Genomic DNA, 12,616 nt, shown 5'->3' on the forward strand with positions numbered 1-12,616 from the left:
TTTGTGCAGAATCTCTCCAGAAGAACAACAGTTACTTGAGCCATCAACAGCAGCATTTTTGAAGCGGGAATATGAAACTGAGCTAGAATGAAATATTGAAACTGTTGTGTTGTGCAGCGTTGGGGGGTCTTTATGTAGACGCTTCAGTCACATTCAGCTGTATTTTCATGTATCACACACTGATAAACACACAACGATTCTACTGCACACACACACACAGACACACACACAGATACACACACACACACACTCACACACACACACACACACACACACACACACACACACAGATATACACACACAAACACACACACTCACACAAACACACAGACACATATTAACACACTCACACACACACACACACACACAGACACACACACTCTCACACACACACACAGACACACACACTCACACACACACACAGACACACACACATACACACACACACACACACACACTCACACACTCACACACACTCACACACACACAGACACAAACACACATACATACACACACAGACACACACACACACACACACACACACAGACACACATATAAATATTCATGCTACTGCTGCCAGTGTAAGACCCGCTCCTTCTCCCTTCCTGTTACCATAGCAACTAGCACATCTACCACTCACCAGACATACACAATGCCAGCGCCTGTGAAATACTGTTGTCATATCGGGCATCAGAGTAACACCAATGTTTTTATGGAGGTCACATTCAGATGTACATGTTTAATGAGGTTTAATTATACGAGAGTGAACACGTCAGTCCACATGACAATAACTTTTGTACATTACTCTTGTTTTCCTTAAAGGAACAGTTCACCCCATAATGATCATTCTGTCATTATTTACTCACCCTTATACCGTCTCAAACTCGCATGACTTTGTTTCTTCCACTTAACACAAACAACGATATTTTAATGGAGATATGATGTTTTATATCCATATCAATAAAATGCAAGTCAGTGGGGTCTTTCAACACTTTTAAGCTCCAAAAAGCAAACAAAGGCATCATAAAGGTAATGCATTCCACTCTAGTGGTTTAAAACATGTCTGCGGAAGCCATACGATCAGTCTTTGTGTTTTCACAGAAGAAAGTCATATGAGTTTCAGATAGTATAGGAATGAGTAAACAATGAGAGAATTATCATTTGTGGTTAATGTGGACATTGATTTAGGAAAATCTCTCCCTCAAAATGTTAATTTCAATGGGAAATTTGGGGATTTTTGGGGGCTAATCTTTCTGGTTTGAAATCAACATTGAGAAAATGTCATGTGGATGTGATGTAAATGTTTTAGATTTGAACATGTACTCGTTTTTAGTTTCTTTTCATACTGTTCAGGAGAGGGGCGCTTTCAGCCTGTCAGACGCGTTGGACACAAGTATGAAATTCCATGAGACAAAAGTATGAGAGAGTCTCATGTTCTCCACTGCAGAGCTGTGTTTAAAGCATTAAAAGCTGACGATTGATGTGATCTTTCTCATTTCTCCAAACTTTGCTACAGTCAGACTTGTGTTTAAAACAGGGGGTTTCATGACACGTTAAACACACACTCCACTTACAGATGCGCTGTGTTTTGAGAAAAGGTGCATATTGTAGTTTGACTAAAGATGGTACGACAGAGTGACAGAGGTTTGGCGTGTGGTATCAGCTGCAGTAACAATCATTTGTAAGTATAAAGCACACAAGTGTCTGTGATAAGCAGTGTTCACATGTTCAGATGATTAATATATGAGATGCATTAGACTTTAATGATGTGTGCTGATATTGTCTTACCATTGATCCAGTGCGCTTCAGGGTCATGCACATAGAAATCACTGCTGAAAAGATCCTCCACCATCAGTTTGGTGTCACTACCGGGTAGCGTGTCCGCTGTCACACACAAGAACACACGCATACAGACAAAAGCATCAAGGGTATAAGTAATGGTGTGACAGATAGGGTAATGCTGATTTCACTTGACAGACTGCGTGACCTGGAGACTTCATGGTTGCCAATCGCAGCTATAGAAAAGTTGCACGTTTGGACTATATGACATGATAGTAAAAGTCAACAATTAGAGAAAAGTCCTCCAGTGAGTGATGATGAAATAGACTCTGGTAAGATACATGAAGATGGATGAGCTGTTTTACCTGAACTCAGCAGAATCACAGACAAGGTGATGAGAGAACAGACCACCAGAATGACCAGTAGAGCGATCGCAATCCCTTTCCAGTTCCTCTGAGGAGGACTCATGCCACCCAGATCCTTCAGCAAAGACAAACACAAAGAGTTGCTACAAAAATGTAATTAAAAGGAATAACATGGTGAAAGGAACAGTCATTGCTTTACTGACGTGATTAATAAATGCACGCACACACGCACGCACACGCACACTCACTCACACACACACACACACACACACACACACACCACGTTGGTCTACCTATCATTATGAGGACTTTCCATAGACATAATGACTTTTATGCTGTACAAACTATAGATTCTATCCTCTAAACTTAACACAACCCCTAAACCTAACCCTCACAGAAAACCTTCTGCATTTTTACATTTTCAATAAAACATTGTTTAGTATGATTTTTAAGTGATTTGAATTATGGGGACACTAGAAATGTCCTCATAAATCACATTTATAGCATAATACCCTTGTAATTACTAATTTGTAACTTACAAAATTGTCCTCGTAAATCACAAAAACACGCACACACAAACACACACACACACACACACACACACACACACACTTACACACTGTCACAATCCCGTTGTCTGCCCCGTGTTGCACTACATTTCCCATGATTCCCGAGACTGTTTCTACTCCCTGAGAGATATGACTGAAATAAGTGTTGTGAGATATCTCAGCGGTCTCTGGGACAGATCTACACTCTGTAAACAAACACAAATGTGTCCGAGGACAATGACACTTTCTGCCTGTCAATCATTTTACATGTTCTCATAGTGTTGTAGCTGCAGTGAATTATTGAGGCTTAATGCCATTTTTATGCCATGTTGTTCATAACAGTTGCCAGGTGAGGGCGCTGTTGCACTTCTGTTGTATTTAACAACCGTTTCTGCTTGTGATGGTCTCAATAAAGTGTGTTTGAGATCTTTGGAGGGTGGTGTTTTGTAAAGAGGGGGTGTGGCTAATCCAACAGCTCAGTTTGTGGAAGTAGAATGGCTGAACGTTTCATGTTTCAGTTTGTTTCTTTTTTATTTCAAGAAATAGGTGTCGAGGTGTCTTACAGTATATATGTGTTTTATATTGTTAACATTTCAATTGAATTTGGCTATGAGGCACGTGATCTCAATCTGTTGCACATGGTGAACAAAACATGATTGTTTTTTAATGTTGTTCTCAGTTTTTGAATATTTGAATTCAGGAGTTGGTTTGTAAAGAAATAAGAAAGTGTTTCAATAATGACCCATCTTTTTTAACAACGCACAAACACTAAAAATAGCTTTATGATTAACAATGGCCTGTATTCACCTGCTGAATTATCAACAAAACTGTACAATTATGAAATCGAGGTTATAACCCTCAAAAGCTTTCAAATGATGTCTGGGTTGTTTTGTTGGGTTATTTTCAGCGTGTTGGGTAATTGTTGTTTCCACTGTGGTTAGTGAGTAGATCAGTGTCACTGATGGTATAAACCATATAAACCCCCTCACAAACAAACCAAGATCAAAATAACCCACTGCTGGTTTATCTGTACCAAACTGGAGAAAACTGGATTATCAGTGAGAAAAGATAAATACAGTAAATACATCTAAACTATACATAGAAATTATACATACAGATTTTTCTGTAATAAAAATTACAAGTATTTATGAGGTTAAATTAGCCCAGGAACTGATCAATATGAGCTGGCATGTTCAGTTAAATGTACAACCCATCATGCTTGGCTAGTTTGACCCAACACGTGTTCAGTCCAATATTTACATGGGCAGTTTTAGAGTGCAGCTAATGCGTGTGTTCAGATTAAATGACCACACAGGTTTCTTTTACACTTTAAGCTTTCAGTAGATATCTTCATGGCTGCAATTAAAACACTTTTCTCTTGGTATAGAGCTGGAAAGAGAGATCGACTCTGTATCACTATTCATCAGATCAAAGAAAAAAACATTTTCAACACTTCTACACAATATAACACAACACAAGTCAACACAAAGTGATGTGATATACAGTGTCCTACACTAACATTGGCACTATTGATTTGTTTGAGCAAAAGCAGTATGTAAAAATATATCTGCTGTTCATCTTCTTGGTTTTTTATTCCAAATATTCACAAAATCCTGAGATTCTTTGACTATCCACACCGTCCTCATCTCCATGTGGGGTCAATACAGACACATATCATCTGTCAGGCCAGTTGTGAACATCTCCAGTTGATTTAAACATCTTAATTATTGACCTGACAGTGAAAACTGTTTTCTTATCACCATTTCCTGACAACGTTTTGTCACATATCATTACTGTATTCTCGGCTCTTTCTCATAGTAATGAATGATTATATGAGGGTTACCACTTAACTCTTCCTAATCACAATATGGATGAGAATATACTTTAGTTAGATTTTACAACTGAAAGGGTCTAATTGTGGAAGATGTTTTGTTTTTTACTTCAATTAAAGGTTCCATTTTTGTGAATATTTCAAGGATAACAGCATTTATCCACAGTCTGTTTTGCTCATTGTAAAACAGATAAAGGATGGGCAAGGAGGAGGCAGGAACTGGCTTGTCAACATAAATCATATTTAATGAGAACTTAAACCAAAAGCATAAACAAACACACACATGACGGACATGCCCGTAATTCTCTCTCTCTCGAACCATCGTCACCGGCCACCTTTATCCCTCGCGCGCCTTATCAGGCCGATTGGGGACCGGGCGCGCGATATTCCGACCCGGCCCCGCCCCCCTCCGCTCCACACTCATATTGAAAGGTCGTTCATTGTAATTTAATTTGATTTTATAATCAGTGAGACACAACATGAGCTTATGCGTGTGTAATATCTTGTTCACACTCTCCTGTGCACTGTAAATAGTGAAAGTGTTCACGGACAATATCAACATGTCCTCATACAGGGCACATGATGCGTCCTCATAGAGAACATACAACTGTCACTGAACATGGAACGTCTCAGAAACAAATTTATTTCATTATTAATATGTTTCCTCTGCTTTGAAGATCCAGATGATTTAAAGCATTTGATATTAAGAGTTGATGATTAAAATAATCTATTGAACAACCCTTCAGACGAGTGTGAGTGTCTGCATGTGTATAGAGGGAATTGTGTTATTTTTAGATGTTTAATGGCGGTTTGTTTTGACCTTGCTCAGGGCACATTTAGGACGGTCAAAGAGATGAACAGATTATCTGACAGAACTCGACTGTATCGGACAGAACCGAGAGAATGAGCAGTAGATCTTGTTTCCTCACACGACCTCAAACACATTCAATGCAATAAATTAAAGTCAACAAAAGCAATGTCATCTTGCCAAAAATAAATTTACAAACTCTTTCTGATGTGTATATAATTTAAAGGTCTGGACAATGTCAGAAATATAAAAGTCCAGCAGATCCCAACCGTTGGCCTTACGAATCTATTACTGAAACAATATTTCTAAACATTCAAAGAAACATTAACATTTTGGATTAGTTCAACTATTTTTGTCCTGTTATTATTATTATTCTGAATGCAGAACTAGAATCGGATCTGCACTGTGTGACATCACAAAGAGCAACTGTCAGTTTTTATTGGATCTCTTCCATAACCTGCTAATAAAATATGGGACTATTACCCAGTTAAAAACAACACTGAACCATAAACATGACAATGATTCAGATTTATACAGTAATGATGGCACAATTAAAGCCATAACCCAGTAATTAAATCCATAATAATCTCATATTCCAGCATCCAGAAACAGAATTACAATGACATTTCATCAGCGCACTGCTTTATAGTTGACATACAGATGAAGTCAGAAGTTCAGTTTCTGTACACTAAGTTAACTGTGCCTTTAACCAGCTTGGAAAATTAAAGAAAATAAATGGCCTTTAGCCAATTAGCCAGTTAGTTTCTGATAGGAGGTGCACTGAATTGGAGGTGTACCTGTGGATGTATTTTAAACTCAGTGCCTCTTTGATTGACATCATGGGAACAGCAAAAGAAATCAGCCAAGACCTCAGAAAAACATTGTGGACCTCCACAAGTCTGGTTCATACTTGGGAGCAATTTCCAAACACCTGAAGGGCCACGTTCATCTGTACAAACAATAGTACACAAGTATAAACACCATGTGACCACACAGTCATCACACCGCTCAGGAAGGAGACACATTCTGTCTCCTAGAGATGAACATAGTTTGTGTGAAAAGTGCAAATCAATCCCAGAACAACAGCAAAGGACCTTGTGAAGATGCTGGAGGAAACAGGTGGACGAGTATCTAGATCCACAGCAAAACCAGTCCTATATGGACATCACCTGAAAGGCTCAGCAAGGAAGAAGCCGCTGCTCCAAAACCACCATAAACAAGCCAGAATACAGTTTGCAAGTGCACATGGGGACAAAGATCTGACTGGAGAAATGTCCTCTGGTCTGATGACACACATATTGAACTGTTTGTCCATAATGAGCATCATTATGTTTGGGGGAAAAAGGCTGAAGAACAGCATCCCAACCGTGAAGCATGGGGGTGCAGCATCATGTTGTGGGGGTGTTTGCTGCAGGAGGGACTGGTGCACTTCACTAAATAGATGACATCATGAGGAAGGAACATTATATGGATATATTGAAGCAACATCTCAAGACATCAGACAGGAAGTTAAAGCTCGGTCACAAACGGGTCTTCCAAATGGACAATGACCCCAAGCACACCTCCAAAGTTGTGGCAAAATAAGGACAACAAATTCAAGATATTGGAGCGGCATCACAAAGCCCTGACCTCAATCTGATGCCGACCTCGACACTCTGTCTGGAGGAATGGGACAAAATTCCAGCAATTTATTGTGAGAAGCTTGTGTAAGGATTCCTAAAACAAGTTAAACAATTTATAGGCAATGCTGCCAAATACTGACAAAGTGAAACTAAGTAAACTTCTGACCCACTGGGAATGTGATGAAAGAAATAAAAGCTGAAATAAATTATTCTCTCTAATAAAATAGTGATCCTAACTGACCTAAGACTGGGAATGTTTTCTACCGTTAAATGTCAGGAATTGTGAAAAACTGAGTTTAAATGTGTTTGAATAAGATGTAAACTTCTGACTTCAACAGTAATCATGGATATAAATAATATACAAACGATGATTGTCCTTCACTAAACATTATATGAAAGCACCAAAATCTATAATTACTTAATTACACCTTCATCACCTGAGTTACAGGCGCCTCCGCCTGTCAAAAAGTCAAATAAATGCCACATTTTCTGGATCAAAAACCACCACAGTAAAAGCAGCTGAGAAAACAAAAGAACAAAACAACAACATGTTTGTTAGATCTAATAGTTGAACTTTCAGGTACTGTAAGTTACAAACACTTCCTGCATGAACAAGACTTGTGAGCGAGATAAAGACACAATCTCACACAGCACAGGTGTCATCCAAATAACTGCACCTGAATGCATGTGTCAAAACTGTGTTAACACAATATAGGCTACATTCTTTATTTTCAGTTCATGAGGATATATTCAATATGCTGGAATATAACACATGATGTTCATGCATTGAAATAAAAATATCACGGGGGAACAAACTGTCACGTGTCCTATATTAAGAAATGACAGAAAACACAAATCTCTGAACAGATATCTAATCATCGTTGCGTTGTAACATATAACCTGTCACAACTACAGAACAAGATCCCGATCATTCAATAACGATCTGATGGAGAAAAGCAGACCAGTGTTTCATTGTGATTTGCTGAAGTAATCACCAGCTGTGATGTCACTGAAAGTCGTTTGATCGTGAACGCGCCGCGTGATCAATTATTCACCAGCAGACGGATTTGCCCAAAATGTCGCAGCGTGTTTAATGTGATTTGAATCTCGACTGACTCGTGATTTTATTGATTACATTGACCGATTGAACAGATGCGCGTGCACATCACTGAGGCCAATCCTCATTAGAATCGACGCGCGCCACTCGAAGAAATTGTTGCCAACAAAAATGAACAACTTATAATTCACGAGCAACTTCTGTCGATAAAAGTGAAAGAAACATGACAGTAGAAAATTGTTTTGTTTGTATAAACCGAATAAAATGACAAAACGTGCTCGAGATCCATTTGTCGTAATTTCTGCCAAGAACATCTACCGATTACCAACATCTACCCGTATTCGGACCGAAAAGACGATACAGATCTGAAAAAGCCCGCATGTATTTATTAATCGTTGTGTAATGTAAAGGATAATTATTACCTCGTCCTGCGGATTCGCTCTCTGGTTCTGCAGCTCTTTCGTGGCTGTCATGATTAAACCTCGCTTTAGATTCCACTGACTGAAGGAGAGATCCTAAAAATATCCTAAATGGTGTATGATCCCTCTGACGCCGTTTTCTTGATCGCAAAATCGTTCAATCGGGACTCCGCGCGTGATCTCCGTCCGTGTCCGTTGAGGAGCGCGCGGAGCGTTATTGATAACAAGCGTTCGGATCTTTTGCAGAAGCGTGATCGATATGTTCTGATTCAGAAATCTGTCGAATTCTAACTGACAGAAAATAAAAAATGCTCAAATGAGACGCGACGGAAGGAGAGAGCAGCTCGAGGGGCGGGAGGATGACGCGTGAGCCGGTACCAGTAATTTGGCGAGTTATTAGCACACAACTCTTGGAGATCTGATTGAATGAGGGTCGATGTATGAAAAAAAAATACAAATCATAACGCTTTCAAGAGTATTTGAACTCATTTCTAACGTTTCCGTGTGGCTTTTATAAAGCGCTTGCAGCGCTGTCCATGGTGCTGCTCAGGCCAGTTCGCACGCACGCGCTCATCAATACTGTATGATCACATCTGTACATCAAATACAGTATGATCACATCTGTACTTCATCAATACTGTATGATCATATCTGTAATTCATCAGTACTGTATGAGGAATCACATCTCTACTTCATCAAAACTGTTTGAGGAATCACATCTGTACTTCATCAGTACTGTATGAAGAATCAAATCTGTACTTCATCAGTACTGTATGAGGAATCACATCTGTACTTCATCAGTACTGTATGATCACATCTGTACTTCATCAGTACTGTATGAAGAATCACATCTGTACTTCATCAATACTGTATGAAGAATCACATCTCTACTTCATACTGTATGAGGAATCACATCTCTACTTCATCAAAACTGTTTGAGGAATCACATCTGTACTTCATCAGTACTGTATGAAGAATCACATCTGTACTTCATCAGTACTGTATGAGGAATCACATCTGTACTTCATCAGTACTGTATGAAGAATCAAATCTGTACTTCATCAGTACTGTATGAGGAATCACATCTGTACTTCATCAGTACTGTATGAAGAATCACATCTGTACTTCATCAGTACTGTATGAGGAATCACATCTGTACTTCATCAGTACTGTATGAAGAATACATCTGTACTTCATCAGTACTGTATGAAGAATACATCTGTACTTCATAAGTACTGTATGTGGAATCGCATCTGTACTTCATCAGTACTGTATGAAGAATCACATCTGTACTTCATCAATACTGTTTGAAGAATCACATCTGTACTTCATCAGTACTGTATGAAGAATCACATCTGTACTTCATCAGTACTGTATGAAGAATCACATCTGTACATAATCAATTCTGTATGATCACATCTGTTCTTCATCAGTACTGTATGAGGAATCACATCTGTACTTCATCAGTACTGTATGAGGAATCACATCTGTACTTCATCAGTACTGTATGTGGAATCACATCTGTACTTCATCAGTACTGTATGTGGAATCACATCTGTACTTCATCAGTACTGTATGAAGAATCACATCTGTACTTCATCAATACTGTTTGAAGAATCACATCTGTACTTCATCAGTACTGTATGAAGAATCACATCTGTAATTCATCAATTCTGTATGAAGAATCACATCTCTACTTCATCAGTACTGTATGAGGGATCACATCTGTACTTCATCAGTACTGTATGAGGAATCACATCTGTACTTCATCAGTACTGTATGTGGAATCACATCTGTACTTCATCAGTACTGTATGAAGAATCACATCTGTACATAATCAATTCTGTATGATCAAATCTGTTCTTCATCAGTACTGTATGAGGAATCACATCTGTACTTCATCAGTACTGTATGAAGAATCACATCTGTACTTAATCAATTCTGTATGATCACATCTGTTCTTCATCAGTACTGTATGAGGAATCACATCTGTACTTCATCAGTACTGTATGAAGAATCACATCTGTACTTCATCAATTCTGTATGATCACATCTGTTCTTCATCAGTACTGTATGAGGAATCACATCTGTACTTAATCAATACTGTCTGATCACATCTGTACTTCAAATTCTGTATGATCACATCTGGACTTCATCAGTACTGTATGAGGAATCACATCTGTACTTAATAAGTACTGTATGATCACATCTGTACTTCATCAGTACTGTATGAAGAATCACATCTGTAATTCATCAATACTGTATGAGGAATCACATCTGTACTTCATCAGTACTGTATGAAGAATCACATCTGTACTTCATCAATTCTGTATGATCACATCTGTTCTTCATCAGTACTGTATGAGGAATCACATCTGTACTTAATCAATACTGTCTGATCACATCTGTACTTCAAATTCTGTATGATCACATCTGGACTTCATCAGTACTGTATGAGGAATCACATCTGTACTTCATCAGTACTGTATGAGGAATCACATCTGTACTTCATCAGTACTGTATGAAGAATCACATCTGTACATAATCAATTCTGTATGATCACATCTGTTCTTCATCAGTACTGTATGAGGAATCACATCTGTACTTCATCAGTACTGTATGAGGAATCACATCTGTACTTCATCAGTACTGTATGAAGAATCACATCTGTACATAATCAATTCTGTATGATCACATCTGTTCTTCATCAGTACTGTATGAGGAATCACATCTGTACTTCATCAGTACTGTATGAAGAATCACATCTGTACTTAATTCTGTATGATCACATCTGTTCTTCATCAGTACTGTATGAGGAATCACATCTGTACTTAATCAATACTGTCTGATCACATCTGTACTTCAAATTCTGTATGATCACATCTGGACTTCATCAGTACTGTATGAGGAATCACATCTGTACTTAATCAATACTGTATGATCACATCTGTACTTCATCAGTACTGTATGAAGAATCAAATCTGTACTTAATCAATATTGTATGATCACATCTGTACTTCATCAGTAGTGTATAAGGAATCTGTGTGTGTGTGTGTGTGTGTGTGTGTGTGTGTGTGTGTGTGTGTGTGTGTGTGTGTGTGTGTGTGTTCACACTCATTAAAGTCTCTCTCACAGGAGTGCTTGTTAATTACTCGGGTCAGAATGATAATTGCACAAGTACATTCTGAATTCTGCACTATTAATGAAACAAATTAAAGTTTTTTAATCCTGTGACCCAGCCGACATTTACTGTCATGCTTAATTGGGGTCTGTGAAATTTCAACCTAATCTGATCAACAATAAGCCAAAAAGCTGATAAAGTCAAAGAGTTCTGAAAGTTTGCAGCAAAAATAATTTAATTGTTCGTTAAGTGTTATTACAGCTCATGTCCAGTTGAATAGATATTCAGAGAAACTCAGATTTACTGGATTCTAGTTCCTTGGAGACTCCAAATAAACACAGTGTGTGAATGTCATCTGTGAATCTCGCGAGACTTGTGCAGAATGAGGGTTACCATACAGGCACGTGTTATTATCTGATTTCAGCTACTGTAATTAAAAGCACTCGAGTGATCACTCACTTACTGATTAGGAGTACCTTTCTGGAACCGTTGCACCAGCATGTAAGTTACAACTAAGAGTAGTGTATGTGTAAATAAGCACTAAGTAACAATTTACACACTACTCAATATTTGAGTGTTGCAACATTTAATTTAGCTGAAACCTAGCCCTATTTCAAAGCTCAATATTTACAAAAGGACCTTGAGTGATGGTTGGAATAAAGATCAAACTCATTGAATGACATCAATGTCTCATGTTTTGCGTGACAGACTTCAATCCTTCAGACGTATATGATGATATTGACATTATTAATGAAAACTGGTGTGTAAATCTTTAGTAAAACAATCCTAATCACTTCAATGGGACAATTTATGTAAGAATGCATTTACACACAAATTAGTTCTGCTCATGTTTCATAAATGAGGCCCATTTACAAGATACATTATGGAAAAATCTGACTTCATAGAGGCTCATCAGCATGAAACAGATCTAAACGGTTAACTTTCCTGTGTGCGTCGCACGCTGTCACTGACATGTTTCAGCACAATCAAAATATATAGGAAATTATAGTTAATGCATTTAAATATTTACAGTCTGTTGAATAATTATTAGGGGTTCAAGGCCGAA

At 38.2% G+C, this 12,616-nt stretch overlaps 1 protein-coding gene across 1 annotated transcript in view; it reads right to left on the minus strand.

Annotated features, from left to right (window-relative positions):
- The window catches only part of LOC127654954 (inactive dipeptidyl peptidase 10-like), a 47,173-nt gene extending 38,400 nt beyond the window's left edge, over nt 1–8,773 (minus strand). Inside the window, exons 1-3 of the mRNA XM_052142538.1 lie at nt 8,433–8,773; nt 2,145–2,259; nt 1,789–1,884 (exon numbers count right to left, since the gene is read on the minus strand). Of these exons, the coding sequence (XP_051998498.1) occupies nt 1,789–1,884; nt 2,145–2,259; nt 8,433–8,483 (262 nt within the window). The 5' untranslated portion in view covers nt 8,484–8,773. The remainder of the gene's footprint in view (nt 1–1,788; nt 1,885–2,144; nt 2,260–8,432) is intronic.
- Between the last annotated feature and the right edge of the window lie 3,843 nt (nt 8,774–12,616).

The sequence above is a fragment of the Xyrauchen texanus genome, chromosome 14 (assembly GCF_025860055.1).
Source record: "Xyrauchen texanus isolate HMW12.3.18 chromosome 14, RBS_HiC_50CHRs, whole genome shotgun sequence".
NCBI lineage: Eukaryota > Metazoa > Chordata > Actinopteri > Cypriniformes > Catostomidae > Xyrauchen > Xyrauchen texanus.